General features: G+C 35.7%; 1 protein-coding gene across 1 annotated transcript; it reads left to right on the forward strand.

Annotated features, from left to right (window-relative positions):
* Positions 1 to 16,937: 16,937 nt before the first annotated feature.
* On the forward strand, positions 16,938 to 17,805 carry LOC107489858 (F-box protein At1g67340-like). Its single transcript, XM_016110632.3, has 2 exons — positions 16,938 to 17,485; positions 17,569 to 17,805. The coding sequence occupies exons 1-2, from the start codon at positions 17,310 to 17,312 to the stop codon at positions 17,768 to 17,770; spliced, it is 378 nt and encodes a 125-aa protein (XP_015966118.1). The 5' UTR covers positions 16,938 to 17,309; the 3' UTR covers positions 17,771 to 17,805.
* The last annotated feature ends 33 nt before the right edge of the window (positions 17,806 to 17,838 follow it).

The raw sequence follows: 17,838 nt of genomic DNA on the forward strand, positions 1-17,838 counted from the left end.
TCAAAGATAATTTCTTTTCGAGTCAATGATAAATTCTTTGAATACTCCATGAGTACATATCACAATACATTCTTCTTCCTAATAGAATCAATTCTTCTCCTTTATAAAATTCTTGTAACAAATTTTTCAACTCAGCTTTGAGAAATAATTCCCTATTTTGCACTTTATTTCTCACTTAGCTTATTAACAAAATCCTTCATCTAAGATGGGATTTTTTTTATTTTTATTGGTTTGAGCTCTGCTGTTTGCACTAATTCATTTTTATGAGTTGGCCTAATTTTCTCAATTGCAGCTTGACCAATAATTAAATTTATTGTGGAACTATTAACCAGCCCACCTTCCAACACAACCTTGTCCTCAAGGTTGATCTCAGAAAAAAATCTCGTCAACTCCTCTAAGTCTTCCTGCGTGATCTCGTACCTGGAAGCTCCTTCCAAATCCACCAAGACTTGAGTTTGCACACCCTCATCAGAAGTCATGGAACGACTATCAAGGATGACGACTGGACGCAGTTGCAGCGATTATGGGAGATTCGGCACCGTGACTGGCTCAACTAGAGGCTCCCTGTGGAACTGCTTCAACACCGTAACATGAAATACTGGGTGCAAAACACTGCCAATCGGCAAGGCCAAACGGTACGCTACTTTTCGAATCTTCTGAGTAACCTGAAATGGACCGTAGAAATGCTTCTATAATTTGTTATGGGTATTGAGGGTTATGAATTTCTAACAATAGGGATGAACTTTCAACAAAACCCAATCCCTGATCTTGAAGCTTGTCTCCTAGTGGTGTTGATCCGCTTGTTTCTTCATTTTTCTTGTGCACGTTGAAGGGAATAACGCAGTTCCCGATGCAGTGTTTCGCGCACTCTCAAAAATTCATCCACGGCAAGGACCGTGGTAGCCCCTGGATAGTATCTGGGCAGGGTTCTCATTGGAAACACATAGAGTGTCTTATGTGGTGACATATTAAGAGAGGAGTGGTGAGAGCTATTGTAACAGAGTTTAGCCCATGCGAGAAACGAGGACCACGGATTCAGGTAAGAGTGCGTGAAGACTCTGACTCCAATGTGCGATTCACTACCTCGGTCTGACCGTCACTCTAAGGATGATAGGCAGTGCTGTAGCTGAGCTTGGTGCCACTAAACTCGAACAAGGTTTTCCAAAACTTGCTTAGGAAAATAGGCCTCTATCCGAAACCATAATAACCAGAAATCCATGTAACTTGAGCATAGAATTGATGAATGTCTTGGCTGCATCTTTCACTGTAAATCCTAGTTTAAGAGAAGTAAAATGTCCCACTTTAGTAAATTTGTCCATCACCACTAACAGTATACCCAGCATATTTTAGTAATTGCACAGTAAAATCAAGAGAGATTTCCATCCACAGCTGTTCTGGTACTGGGAGTGATTGTAATAGTCCCTGAGGACGTGCAGGAACATACTTAGTAACTTGACAATCCCAGCATTGTTCAACAAATTTCAGGACAGCAGTCCGCATTCTAAGCCAAAAGAATAATTCCACCATGAATTTATAGGTTATTAGTAGTCTTCCATGACCCCATGTACTGACTTGTAAAACTCATGTAAGAGTAATTCTTGTAACCCATTATAATCAGGAACCTAGAGCTTTCCCTAATATAAGAGCAGTCCATCCCGTTTCCCATAATCCGTGTTAAGCTTGTCCTCTTTAAATTGCTGATGTAATTATACCATGGTGGGGCAGTGAGCATTAACCCTCCTGAAAGAATCCAACAGATCTGTTTGAACCATAGTGAGGCTGCAAAATACGAATTGAGAGTCTGAATTAGGGTGACGGGAGAGGGCATCCACAACCTGATTCATTCTGCCAGCCCTGTATTCAATATTAAACTCATAGCCCAACAACATTGCCAAGTAGTATTGTTGCTCTTGTGTCAAAACCACCAGTGACATTATTTCCTTTAACCCCTGATGGTCAGTTTTTATAATAAACTTCCTTTCCAACAAATAGTGGCACCACTTAGCCACGCATTGCGTAATTGCATAAAGCTCCCTAATATAAGCTAAAGCAAGACTAATTTCCTGTGCTAGTTTCTTACTAAAATAGGCTAGGAAATGTCTGTTCTGCATTACACCAATACCCTTATGGGATGCATCCATTTCTACCGTAAAAGGCCTAGAAAAATCTAGTAATGCTAGGACTAGGGTATGAATCATTGCAGCCTTCAACTGCTCGAAGGCTCTATCCACCTCTTCACCCCAATGAAAATTATTTTTCTTGAGTAACTCAGTCAAGGGATGAGCGATTTGTGCATACTTATCCACAAACTTGCAATAATACCCTCTTAACCCAAGAAAGTTCCTAAGTTGTTTGAGAGAACTTAGCTTTGGCCATACTTGAATTGCTTCTATTTTATATGGGTCAACTTTCACTCCATCTGCCCAAACAATACGGCCTAAATACTCCACTTGCCTTTGATCAAAGAGGCACTTTGATTTCTTAACGAACATCTGGTGCTGGGATAAGACAGTGAGGGTAAGCCTGAGGTGGTGCAAGTGGTCCTCCCAAGTCTTGCTATAGACAAGAATATCATCAAAGAAAACAGCAACAAACTTTCTCAAATAAGGATGAAAAACCTTATTTATAGTAGCTTGAAAGATTGAAGGGGAATTAGTGAGACTGAAGGGCTGGACTACAAACTCATAATGCTCTTGGTGGGTGCGAAAAGCCGTCATGTGAACCGAATCCTCATTCATTCGGATTTGGTGGTAACCCGATCTCAAATCAATCTTAGAGAAGTATTCCGCATAAAAGAGTTCATCAAGTATCTCATCAATGGTCAGAATGAGAAATTTATCCCAAATAGTAATAGCATTTAATGATCTATAATCGACACAGAATCTCCAGCTCCCGTCCTTCTTCTTGAGTAGTAAAACAGGGCTGGAAAACGTACTTTGACTCTCCCAGATTACTCCCGCCTCGAGCATCTCTGCTACCAAACGTTCAATTTCCTCATTCTAAAAATGAGGGTACTGATAAGGTCGAACACACACCGGTTGTGAACCCGGCAGTAGGGTGATAGCATGATCTATGTCTCGGTTGGGTGGCAGTTGAGTTGGTTCATTGAAAACCTCTCTGAATTATTCTAAAACTCATCATAGTTTTGGCTGCACCGGAGTGTCTCCCTCCTCGTCCTCTGTCACCACCTTAAGATAGTAGAGAGTGGTGTCAACCTCCGATGAGAGCATCTTTTGAAATATTTTGTTACTTATAACGTCAGCTTGAAGCAACCATTCACCCTGTAGCTTTACTGTAAAACTCGCAAAATTAATAAATAATTAGCCAATAAATCAATTATTATTTTAAAAATTAGAAAGTTGAATTTTATAGTTTAATGAAGTAGAAATAATTAAAATATGAGTTTTGAAACTAATTTTAAAGGTTTTAGTCTAAAATTGGGCCAAACACGTCAAACCAGTTGAACCGAATCCAAACCAGACCCATGGCCCAACTTATAAAAAACAAAATTTAGTCTTCTTCTTCTTCATTATATGAAGAACGCTAAAAACAAAGGGGAGGAGAAGGAATGAAGCTCCAAACCCTAACATCCCATTCAATTCCACGTAACTTTTAATCCGAAGTTCTGATTGATGAGCCGTCAGTGGACACATGTTTGTCTTGGAATTCTCTACAAAATTCATAGATCAATTTGGTAAGAATCTAGTAATTTCTTACTCAGTCACTCTTCCCTAATTTCAAAATTAAAGATTTTGATTTTGAGAAATCATGTGATTTTGATGTCTTAGGACCGAACTAGCTTGTGAGAATTGTTGGATTTTGTTCATTTGAGCCATGGGTGAGGTAAAGAACTCATAATTCTTGGTAAACTTTCAATTTAGTGAACTTTATATTGATTATAGTGATAATATGTGACATTAGATTGAATTTGGATATTGGTTGGAGTTGATTTATGATGTGAAGCAAGTGATGTTGAGTCGAACTTGTTTGATTGAGAATTTGGAGCTTGGAGCTTGTGGTGAGAAGGACTTTTGAAGGGTTTTGTGGCTTAGGGGGGAATCGGCCAAGGTATGATTTTGGTTTCTCATAGATAATATATAATATTTTGTGAAAACATAGACTAGATGACCATAGGATAGGTTGGAAATGTGAAAATATGTTAATGCTAGAAACCTTGATGGAAATGTGAAATTATATTGTGAATAAGTTGATGAATGATAATTTGGTTGAGTTGGTTGTAGGAATTGTGTTAATTAAAGTTATTAATGGGAGTTGATGAATGATTATTGATGAATGTGAGTATTGATGATGAAAGATTAAGTATTGGTTGAGTTGTGTGTGTGTGTGTGTGTGTGTGTGTGTGTTTTGAATAATGAATGAATTGAGAGTTGTAAATGATTTTGATATTAGAATTGGTTTAGTTTATTGGAAATGATTTGAAAAGGGTTTGAAAGGTGGTTCAGTTGGGACTCGAGAAGGGTGGCAAAGTCTGAATTTTAAAGGAGATGTTGCTGACATTTTTCTAAAAATTAGAGATTTGGTTTGAAGTATTATTTAGACAAATATGGATAAAAGAATTATATTATTTGACTTCGATTTATAAAGAAAATAAATGCATTATGTTTTGGAACTTTTTTTATTAAGAGAAGTATTATGTTGGAGTTTCAATTTATCAAGAAAAGTATTATGTTTTGAGTTTTATTTAGTTAAGAAGAGAATTATGTTTTGAGTATGAATTATTGATAAATGAAATGGGAGGTGTGATGATGATAATTGTTGAATGAATTCAATGATGATGAGGATGAATTTGATATAGAAATATTTTGTGGGGATCGTGGTTATTTATCGCCCACCAGATTTGATAAGAAGTTATTTTGTGGGGATCGTGGTTATTTACCGCCCACGTGTGTGTTGTTTTCCAATTGAAAACATCTATGGGGATCGAGGTGGTTTATCGTCTGTAGATGGTGGGGATCAAGGTGGTTTATCGCTCACTAGGTAAGGATCGTGGTACTGTACTGCTCACCAGTTTTCAAGAGGACGATATCCGGGTTAGCTAACGGACATGTTGAGTTGGCTATATAATCGACAGATGAGGCTCATCAGCTATAGGGCAGACACACATCATATGCATATGTGTGTTTTGTTTGATTATGCATTAATTGGGCTTGCCTATGTGATTATTATGCTTACCTGCTATATTTGATACCAGCTGTATCTGTATCTTACTTGTGTTTACTTTGTTTATATTGCTTGTCTGTGCACTGGAGTTTTGGAGGATTAGAGGAAGGCAGAAATTAGGGCTTAAGTTAGAAAGGAATTAGAAATAAGAACCTTAGATAACCTATCCTGTTTATGGTATTCAATTTATAAACTTTAAGATTTAAATCTAAGTGTCGGAGTTTTAGGATCACATCTGGCTTTTTCAAGACCTTGTATATTATGTATGTGGGAACCATTATTCTTCGAACACGCTTTTTCTTCTGATTCTTCTTCTTCTTACTTACACACTCATCCTATTGTTGCTGCTGCTGCTTCTTCTTCTCCTCCTTTTTTTTATCATCTTTCTTTTTCGTTATCGTCGTCGTGATTACCACCACCACCACCTCCTCCTCATCCTCGTCTGATCATCTTCTTCCTCCTTTTTTTCTTTTCTCATTTGATTTATTATTTTTCTTAATTTTTCTGTTACTCTTTCATTATCATCACCATCATTATCATCATCGTTACCATTATCGTTATTGTTATCACCATCATCGTCATTATGGAAGTTATAGTTAAAATTTTGATGTTAGAGTGAAGATATTTTGATGTTACTTTTTTGAAATTTATGTGTTGTTTTACATATTAGATACATCGTCTTCTTCTTATACATAAATACCACTGTTAATTTTCTTTCGAATTTTTGTACTTGTTCTGTTAATTTCGCTGCGTTATCCACAAATTTCTTCACTTATTATCTTTTCTATTTAAAATTTGTGAATCTGCAACTCAAGTCTTCATGAAATAAGTGCTTAGTTCTATCACATCATTTTGTTGGAAATTTTGGTACTAAAGTGAAGACATTTTGGTGTTATTTTTTAGAATTTAACGTGTTATTTTCTAGATGCTTAATAAGCATTCAATTAATTAAATTGAATGTGTAATATTTTTTTAGAAAAATTCAATATTTTTTGTGTCGTGTTACTGATTTTTTGTTGTTAATTCGATGCTATCTTATTTTATTTTATAGAGTCAATGTGATTTTGTATGTAATTTGTTTTCTATATTTTGTATCATTATATTTAAATCCTGGTATCACTTTAAACAAATTTTGGTGCTACTTTTGTTTCTGGTAAGAATTCAATCCAATAAGTATGAACCCACATTCATTCAACTAAATAAAAATTCAATATAGAATATACATGTTCATTCAAGTCTAATATGAGAAGCAATACTTCTAAAAGAAGAGGTAAAAACAACTTAAAAGAAAGAAAAAAAAGAATAAGAAGAAGAAAAAAATGCAGTATCAAAGAACACATTTTTGTGTCTTTATAGCAAATTTCGGTGTCAAAATTAAAAAAATTGTGTTATTGTTAAGAAGTTTCGATATTATTTTTCTGCACAATTCAAAATTCTCCAGCATCATCATTATCATCATCATCATCATCATCATCATCTTCTTCTTCTTCTTCTTCTTCTTCTTCTTCTTCTTCTTCTTCTTCTTCTTCTTCGTTTTATATTCTTATAATTCTTATTTCACCCTCTTAACAAGAACTTGTGTCATGATTAAAAAATTTTGGTGTCAAAATTGAGAAACTTCTGGTGCTATGTTTTGATAAGTTTTGCATAGCTCAAAACTAAACTTCTATGTCACGACTAAACCGTTTTGGTGCTATTTTCTGATAAATTTTGCATAACTCAAAACTCTTCCTCCTCCTCCTCCTCCTCCTGCATAACTCAAACTCCTCTTCCTCCTTAAAAGAAATATATATTGCTACAAAAGTACCAATACTACAAGAGAAACGTTGAGTACCATCGGATTTACAGGCAGAATAATAAAAATAATCTGATGATAAATTAATTACTGTCAGATTTTGCGTTGGATTGTATCTGATGGTATAAATCTCGTCAGTAAATATTTACCGGCGAATTTATTTTTTACAATGGTAATCTATTGTGAAATTAGCGGCAGAATACGATGTTTAAGTTATAATGCCTAAGCAACTGTAATAGTTTTTATCTTTCTTTTTTATTAGTTTTTATAATTTTAAATAAAGAATTCTTATATTTCTAGTGGAGTTTTAAAATTAATCAAGTATTTGGAGTTTTTTTAGAATTTGCAACTAAAGAGGAATTTGTGAATTGCTATTAATCATGACCTCTTCATACTCAAGTGATCATAACTTGAGATATAGAGGACCAAATGAGACACTTCTAGTGGCGTTAGAAAGCTAATATCCAGATCTCCAGAATGATATGGATATGTCTATAGTGGACGTTTAGTTTGAGCTGTGCACGACTAGCATCTTTTAATTGTGAAAATCAGCGCCCAAAATGTCAAAACTTGAAGCCCAAGCCCATTCCTCCTTCCAGGAAGTTCTAAAATTCAACTGAAAGATTCAAGATTCAAATGTTTAGTTGATATTAACTTCTTCTAGAAAGATAAGATTTGGCTGTTAGGATTTATTTCTAGATTAAATTTGAATCATTGTTAAGATTTTATTTGAATTTAAGTAGGTAGTTGTCTTATATTTCCTAAAGAAAATATTATATTTAGATTTTGAAATTGAATTCTAGATAGAAGTTAGGATATAAATAAGTGAACAAGGTTCACAAGGAAGACATCCGGGAGAGGATCTTTGGATCCCCGTGTCTCTCTTCTTCTCTTTTGTTTTTACTTTTATTATGAGCCACTAATTCCTCTGCTAAAACGTTAGGAGCTCTGTTTATGTTTCTATGGATTATTAATATAAGTTTTTTTTATTTTAATGTTTTGCATTGATCTATTTCATGATTTAGTTATTCATTCTTCATCCTTAAAGGATTAGTAGTATCAAAAGGTATGCTAATCTTATCTAGAATTTGTTTATTGCTTCGATAGAACTAATATTCAAATTATGCTTGAAAACTCTTTTACATGACTTTTTGAATTGACTAGACATAGTGATTTTTAAAGTGTGTGACACATACATGATCTTCAATCACTCTAATTTTGAATACGTGACATAAAATTTAGATTAGAACAACTTTTGAAAATTATGTTTTCTCATAAGATTCAATTAGACAAACCTCGCTTGGATATGTGACATATAATCCGACCTAAGGACTACTTTTAGATCTTATGAGGAACTGAATCGGATTTGTACTTGATAAACCGCTATTTTACGGTTTATCTTGTGCTCAATTGAGTGGATTTTATCAATCTTTCATACACTTGTTCATACAAAATGCATGTTTTACATTTTCCTTCCTGATTTTGTGCTATGATTGAAAACATGCTTCTTTCGTCTTAATTTTGCTATGTTTAATCTTCTCTTATTACCATTTGATTGCTTGATATGTGTGTTAAGTATTTTCAAATATCACAGGGTAGGAATGGCTTAGAGGATGGAGAGGAAGCTTGCAAAAAATGGAAGGAACACAAGAAACTAAGGAGATAACCAGCAAGCAGTGACGCGCACGCATGGCTCACGCGTGCGCGCGACATGGAGAAAATTGCAGTGACGCGTGCGCGTGTTTGACGCGTACGCGCGGATTGCAGTTCTACAATATGACGCGAGCGCGTGCTTGATGCGAACGAGTGACACGCCAAAACGACCAGTGACGCGAACACGTGACTGACGCGTACGCGTGACATGCGCGATCTACAGAATTAACAGAACACGCTGGGGGCGATTTTGGACCATGTTTTGACCCAGTTTTTGACCCAGAAAACACATTTTAGAGGCTATAAAGTGGGGGAATGCATCCATTCATCATAGACAACTTTCGTTCACACAATTTTAGGTTTCGATGTAGTTTTCTAGAGAGAGATGCTCTATCATCTCTCTAAGTTTTAGGTTTCCTAATTTTATGCTTTTGAGTTGGATATTACAAAGAGTCACTTCCTCTGTGAAGTTTTTATCAATCTAGTTTGTTTTTTATTTCCTTACTCTTTTATTTCCTATTTGATTCCATTATTTCTTGATTATTTTCAATTGAGTTTAATTGCCATGTCTTCTTTCTACTCCCTTCACATGAATGCGAATTTGGCATCCATGTCAATGGAGTAGGCTCCCAACTTGACTTTGGAGTTGATTAATATTTGAGACCCTTGAGTTGGAATACTCAAGAGTTAATTGGTAATTTGAAGTTGTTGGCCAGCTCTCTAGTTACTAACGCTAATCCTTTTCAAGGGAAAAGATTAGGACTTGTGAATAGAAGTTGACTCTCAACTTGACTTTCCTTTAATCAGTAAAGGATAACCAAGTAGAAACAACAACCTATTACTTAATCTTGGAAAATCCAACAAGGATAGAACTTTAGATTAATCTTCTCCTAGTCAAGGCTTTTTATTTATTTTAATTACATAAAACCTCTTGTTAATTTTCATTGCTTCAATTTATAATCATTTATGTGCCCATTGCCTAAACTCCAAATTTTCCAAAAAACTCATAACCAATAATAAATACACCTCCCTGCAATTCCTTGAGAGATGACCCGAGGTTTAAATACTTCGGTTATCAATTTTATTAGGAGTTTGTTACTTGTGACAACCAAGTTTTTGTACGAAAGGATTCTTATTGGTTTAGAAGCTATACTTTCAACGAGACTTTATTTGTAAAATTCTTTACTAGCAAGAATCCGTTCGTCAAAATGGCACCGTTGCCAGAAAATTGCAAACGTGTGCCTTATTATTGGTTATTGTAAATATTTGTTTTTGCTTATTTATTTCTTTTTTATTTTTAATTTTTATTATCTACTATGAATTCTCACCCCTTTGGCTACGAGCGTGGTTATAATTATGTTGCAGGAAGAGGAGATTATAATGACAACATATACCATGGTTGGAACAATCAAAGATGGGAGGAGCCACAAGGATTTGATCAACCCTCTTGGCAATAACCCCCTCTAATATACCAAGAGCAACAACCATTCCATGATGCATACCAAGATAATGGTTAAGGTGGACCTTTACGTGACACTCAATACCCATCACAACATGTCTATGAACCCCCTCCTCGACATAGCTTTGAACAACCATACTCACAAGTCCCTTTTCTCCATTCACCTTCATATGACCCTAACCTTTATCCACCATACCAACCACCATATGAACTATACATAGAACTACCACCTCAATATACACCATCTCCATATCCTTATCAAGAGGAACCACCTCTGTGTTATGAGCCCTTTCTCCCAACAAATGAACCCTCCTATCCACCCCAAACCTCTATGGAGAGCACACTTACCTCTCTCGTTGGTCTCACCTCTAAACTCTAAAATCTTATATCCTGCATGGACCAACCCTCTACCTCCAATATTCAACCCTCAAGCCTCACTGCACCACTACCCTCTGTGCAAGAATACCCATATCCATCAACCCAAGAGTAACACAATCCCAATTATGCTAGTGACATGGAACAAGAGAGAAGGGATCGCCTTAGGGTCGCAATGGATCAGTTACACACGGCCTTATTTCCAGAGGAGCAAGAGGAGGCCCAAAATGTGGAGGTCGGAGAGACCCTTGAAGATGAAGGGGTAGTTGAAGAAAGTTGTCATGGAAGCGAAATCATTAAGGAGGAGTACAATTTTATACTAAAACAATTAGACGAAGCAGTAAGTATTGAAGAGGAGGAAGTGGTTGAAGATCTGAGAGATGCAGAACCTCCATGGGAAAGTCCAGTCATAGAGCCTCCTTCCAAGACATTTGAAATTGATGCTGAAGAGGGTGTACAACCTCCAAGGAATATTCTAGTTGAAGACTTTGAAGAGGTTGATCAAGAGATGGAGATTAAGGAAGAAGAAGCACAACCTCCCATGTCCTTGGTAGGTAATAAAAAAGAGATTGAATTGGAAGAAAGCTACCAAGAGGAAGATGTTGAAATTGAAGAAGCTTACAAGGAGGTGGAAGAATTCAAAGAAGAGCACAAGAGAGTGGAGCTTGCAAGATCATTAGAAACACCTCTCCCAAGGCCATTACCGTCCAACACAACGTTCAAGTGGGTAAAATTCTTATCCTTGACCTTTACTTTTCCACTTGAATATGGGCTACTGGAGACGGATGGTCAACTTAGAGCTATTTGTGGCTTTAAGAGTAAGAGGGAGATGGTTAGTAGGAAGAGTTGTCCTGCAAGGTTTAATATGGTTGCATGCTCCAAATTAAAATGTAAGGATTGGTGTAGAGCTCAACTGAATGGGTTTAGAAGTTTGTTTGGATGTCTCTGTGAAAATTCAAATTGCGAGCCACCCAGATGGAACAATGGTGACCCACAAGAAGACGGGTGTAAAAGCAAGGTTTGGAACCCCGGAATTCATTCCAACAGTCATCACTCTTGGGGCCTTGTCACCTGCTTTGACTTTCTTGAAGGCTTTATGCGCCTAGTTTGGGGCCCCGGAGACTATTGGAATTACAAGCATTGGTGGGGATTCCAGGAAGAGTTCAAGCACAAGCCACCATGACAAGGAACTCACCAGTTGTCCAACTTAAGGACTTTAACTAAAAGTGCTAGGTGGGAGACAACCCACCATGGTATGATCGTTCTTTTCTCTTTTCTTAGTTTTCTTTTTTAGTGACTCTTCTCATTATTAGTACATATAGTTTACATCTTCATCTGCATATTGCATATTGCATAAAAAAGGGGGGAGGGATGTGACGCGGCGCGTCGATGCAAATTTTGCTCTCAGTAAAAAGTTACAGAGAGTTACATTGGAGACGTGCTGGAAGGGTGCCTGACGCACCAGCCAAACCACGCGCATGCGTGGGCGATGCGTATGCGTCACCTGCAATTTGGCCAATCCACGCGTAAGCGTCAGCGATGCGTACACGTGGATGAAAAATCGGCGTAAGAGAGCATTTTGAACAGAGAGTTGCGCGGGAAAGAGGCTGGTGTCGTGCGTCTAGCACAATGAGATCTCACGCGAGTGCGTGACCGACGCTTACGCGTCGCCTCTTCTTCTGCACCCACACGCGTACGCGTGGGCGACGCGCACGCGTCGCGTCGCAGATTCCATTCCTCTCATTTTTTCTCTCTTTTCTCATTCTTTCCTCCTCCTTTCCTACTTTCATCTCCTCCCTCTTCCTTCTCATTTTTCTTCCTTATTACATTTACATTCTTTCATTCATTGCATTTTAACTATATGGATGTTTTATTTTCTTTTCTATGTTTATTATTTTTCTATGTGTGTTAAATGTTCTTATTCAACTGTTGTATCTTTTCTGGTATTATTTTGGAGATCAAGTGACTTATTTTATTCTGATTGGGTATTATTATTCATAAGTCAATGCTACTCTTTTATGATACTTGCATTCCATTTGTATTGCTATGCATTTACACTATCTTTCATTGCCTACACTTTCTCCCCCATTGTTGCAATTTTTGTACTACTGATATGCCATATGCTTCTACTGTCTTCTCTCTTGCATGTTGTAGCTACCATGTAATTGAGACCCTTATTATTTGGCATTACCCACTTAAATTTTATTTGTTTTCTATCACTATTTTTTGGTTCCTGATCTTCTTTTTTCTCTTCTTTCAGGCTGGCCACCGAAGAAGGAAAAAGGGAGAAACTTCTATATGGGGCAACAAACAAGTCCATCTGCACAATCTCTAGAGAAAAGTATCAATTGTAGCAGCCCGTCCACCTGCACATCTCAGCATGCACCGAGGACGGTGCAATCTTTAAGTGTGGGGAGGTCGATACCGACTTCCACGGGTTAGTTCATTCCTTCTCAACACTAATGTGGGATTTCCTTTGTTAGTTCATTGTTGCATTTGCATGATTGATTACATATTTGTTTGATTTTGTGCATATTTTACCACTACTTGGTTGAAGTAATAATTTCTTTTTTCAAGAAACTATTTTATAGCATTTCACTAATTTAAATTAAAATTTTTGCTAAACTTGTTGGAAGAAATGTATTTTGAAACATGGTTTAGAGCTTGAACATACAGCCTTGTGAGATTTTGAGTTTAATTAAATGGTTACATTATTTAACCATAATATCTTATTCTTGTGTGTGTTGTTATCTCTAAAATTGTGATCTTTATCTTGCTTGATTCTATATTTCTATGGTTTAATGTATGCATATACTTATATGATTGAGGCCTTGTTTCACTGAGCTTACATACCCATATGGCCTTACCCTTTCATTATCCTTTGCAAACCAATTTGAGCCTATTTTACCCCATTTGTTCTTTACTTTAGCTCATCACTAACCCTAAGCAGAAAACAATAATGTCCTTAGTTTGAATCCTTGATTAGCTTAGACTAGTGAAAGTGCTCATGAATTAAGTGTGAGAAAAGTTGGTTTGGAAACGTTTAGTTTGGGAATTGAGTATGTTAGACTTTGTATGAAAATGTGAAAAAATGTTAAGAACATGTTTATGCATTCAATACCTTAATCATATGCATTGAAAAAGGAAAAAATAAAATAAAAAAATAGATTAAGAAAAGAAAAATAGAAAAAAAGAGAAAAAGAAAAGAAAAAAGAAAAAATAAATAAAAAATAAAAAGGGGACAAAATACCCCAAAGTAAATGGTGATAGCAATGCATATGTACTGTACTTAAAATTGGAATGCATGAATATGTAGTAAATACAGTTAATGGGTAGTTATTGATTTTATATTATGATTATATGGATTGTCCTAAGTTAGGTGAGAAGTTTAGGTTAATTAAGGATTCAGATTTTAGTCCACTTGACCAAATACAATCCTACCTTGACCCTAACCCCATTACAACCCTTAAAAAACCTCTTGATATGTGTATCTGTGCATTAAACTTTTGTTGATTGTTAGATGAAGAGCAAGTCTTAGAAAGCAATGTTAGTAGAGAATTGAGAGAATCGAACCTCAAACACCTGAGCGATTAGAGTGTATACACTTCCAGTGAGGGTTCGATGCTCGATTCTTTGTTCCTAACTTTCATGAGCTATCTTCTTCTTGCAAGTTTATTTGTACTTCATTTTATGATTTGAATTAGTGAAATCCAGTTCATATTTGTTCTTGGAGAATTTGATTTACTTTTAACCAAGTAGGTAAAAGTATTTTGCATTTAGCTGCAATTAAGTGTGGGGAGATTGATAAACCACTATTTTATGTTTATCTTGTACTCAATTGAGTGGATTTTATCAATCTTTCATATACTTGTTCATACAAAATGCATGTTTTTTACATTTTCCTTCTTGATTTTGTGCTATGATTGAAAACATGCTTCTTTAGTCTTAATTTTGCTATGTTTAATCTTCTCTTATTAGCATTTTGTATTTAGCTGCAATTGAGTGTTGGTCAGCTCTCTAGTTACTAACACGAATCCTTCCCAAGGAAAAAGATTAGGACTTGTGAATAGAAGTTAGATCTCAACTTGACTTTCCTTTAATCAGTAAAGAATAACCAAGTAGAAACAATAACCTATTACTAATTAATCTTGGAAAATCCAACAAGGATAGAACTTCAGATTAATCTTCTCCTAGTCAAGGCTTTTTATTTATTTTAATTACATAAAACCTCTTGTTAATTTTCATTGCTTCAATTTATAATCATTTATGTGCCCATTGCCCAAACTCCAAATTTTCCAGAAAACTCATAACCAATAATAAATACACCTCCCTGCAATTCCTTGAGAGACGACCCGAGGTTTAAATACTTCGGTTATCAATTTTATTAGGGGTTTGTTACTTGTTACAATCAAGTTTTTCTACGAAAGAATTCTTGTTGGTTTAGAAGCTATACTTTCAACGAGACTTTATTTGTAAAATTCTTTACTTGCAAGAATCCATTCGTCATTACTTAACCTTTTCAATTAATTGATTGACTAAGACATTGGCGGTTGGTTAATTGAAGAGAAGTTGAGGAGTCAAGACATTAGAAATCGGTTAATTAAGACTCGCCGTGAAAAGATCTTTGCATGCTTTAGAATAGAAAAACAAGGTTTGATTTTCTTAGGGCTTAAATATCTGCAAAACCCCTTAACATTCCCTATTCCTGAATTATTTTCTAAATTTCTAAATCCTTTTTCAATTATACTCTACAGTCCTAATTCCTTCCTCTTATATGTTTCTTCTTTTCTTCAAGATCCACAATCATCTTGCCAAGATTTGATCGATCTAATTTGAGATTCAACTAGACGTTGCTTGCTCAATCCTTTGATCCTCGTGGGAATGATATCCACTCACCGTTGTATTACTTGAACGATTTGGTGCACTTGCTAGTATCTATGAGCAAATTCAATTTTGCTCATCAAGTTACGACAATTTGATGTCACTTACCGTGGAATTTTTCCAACGGTAACTGTTGCACCAAATGTTGAAACTTCGTATTGCGTTATTGTCGGAAAAATCCGACGGAAGCATCAATTTTTTATTTTTTAAAAAAATCTGGATAATCGTATTGGAGAATTTTCGACAGAAAAGTCAATTTTTGTTATTTTCTTCTTCAAACTGCCGACCTAAGGGTGATCAGATCACCGATATCAACCACCATTTTTGAACAAGTTGGCTCATCAATTTGGTAAGGTTGCTGACCCTCTATCACATCTGACTCGATGTAACCTCTTAGCTTAATCTTAATCACAACAACACAACTAGACTTGCATGACTCTGGATAAGAAAAAGAGTATATCTATCATGCATTTTGAGATAGAATAAAAGGAGTCATCACAACAGACCAACAAGAATACGCGTTACCGAAAATAGAGTTTAGTGCAAATCCGTCAGAGCACAAAGCTAATATAATGTAAATAGACACCAATATGTTGCCAGCTTCAATGGAGCAGCGGCATAGAGATGATAGACAGAGAAACAAGAGAAAGGATAAGAGAAGAGAAAGAGCGTTCACAGAAGTGAGAGGGAAGGGTTTTGTGTTTGAATTTTACCCAATTTTACCGTCGGATAAGGTATTCGTTGTTGCCTAAACGCCGCGTTTCACTAAAACCTATTACCGTCGGAAAATTTTGTAGTAAAATCCGACGATAACATTGGCACTAATATAATAAAATTTCACGCCACTATTTACCGTCAGATTTAGTAACGAAAATTTTACTTTGACGGTAATTTTTTGAGGGACGAATTTTTACTCGTAACTATTGGAAAATCCGACACTACATTCGCCGTAACGTCCAACAGTAAATCTGACGGTATTCAACATTTTTTTATAGTATAGAAAGAAGAGGAGAAAAAGAAAAAAAATGCAGCAATAACAATATCAATAAAAGAATGACGATAAAAAAAATATACAAAAAAAAAGAATGCAAAAAAAAAAAGAAAAAATACGAAATATAAATATTTACGTTAATGGAGAATTAGAACGTATAAATATATTCTCACTAATATAATTAAACTTGATTGTCAAAAAAATTTGAATTTATAACAAGACTATTAATTTATTATATCATTAGTCTATAACTTTGTAAAAATTATTATTATTACTATTATTATTATTATTATTATTATTATTATTATTATTATTATTATCTCTCTTCATTTATTAAAGGTGCAATTATATTCTAGAAGGAAACAAGCATAAGATGTCAGAAATTCATTTATTTTTAAATTTGTTGAAGGTTTGAATGACCAACGGTGTCAACGAAGACCGATTGTGCATCAAATTAAAGGCTACTTCTTTAAAAAAATATTAAAATATTTTCCTTATGAATAAATAAAAAAATGAGTAAACAAAATTAATTACCAGAAGATATAGAATCATTCAAAACAAAATCTCCGAATTAAAACCAAATCTAGAGACCAAAAAAGCAAAAACACCAAACAAACGCCAGTGTTTTTGTGGTTGGTTGTTTGCGAAGGAAGACCAGTAGTGTTAAAAGTTTAAAACGCTTATCAGCTTATAGTATCGTGATACGTACGTGGGTCCGTTTTCACAACCTCCCATCTCTTCAACCTTAATATATAACGTTTCTGTCCCTCTTTTGTTTCGCTGTTACACAGCAAAGTACCCAATAACCCACCACACACAAAACAGAACCATAACCAGAACGTGAAATTCATCCATATTCATAAAAATTACAAAGCTAAACAACACACATCACACATAGTTTAATTTTCTTTTTTCTTTCTCTTTTTTCCCCTGTATTATTAAGTGCAAAATTAAGAGAATTAGTTGTTGGGAATATGAGAAGGCCACAGCATCATCCACTAAGATGTTGTATGCAGAAAAACCGCACCGACAAAAACATCCACCACCACCCCCCCATGGGAGGGTTACCAGACGATCTCGTCATCTTCATCCTTTCTAAACTTAGTTCCTCGGTTACTTCTCCTTCGGATTTCATCAACGTTCTCTTGACGTAAGTTCTCGCCAGTCACGGCTCTCCACTGTATATATATGTATATTGAAACATTCTTCGTTAAAATTTACATGAATGTGCAGATGCAAAAGATTGAACCGGTTAGCTCTCGATCGACTCGTGTTATCGAAACTCGGCGCCAGGGCCTTCGCTGTGAAACCAAAAAACTGGTCAGATTCCACTGACCGCTTCCTTCGCCGCTGCGTTACCGCCGGCAACGTCGAAGCCTGCTACACTCTCGGAATGGTAAGTCTCCACCCGCCTCAACATTCTAATAAGTCATGACTGAATGAATGAACGGTTTCAATTTTCTCGAGCATTTTGCTCGTGTGTTTGTGTGATTTATAATTTTT

The sequence above is a fragment of the Arachis duranensis genome, chromosome 1 (genome assembly GCF_000817695.3).
Source record: "Arachis duranensis cultivar V14167 chromosome 1, aradu.V14167.gnm2.J7QH, whole genome shotgun sequence".
NCBI classification, from domain to species: Eukaryota; Viridiplantae; Streptophyta; class Magnoliopsida; order Fabales; family Fabaceae; genus Arachis; species Arachis duranensis.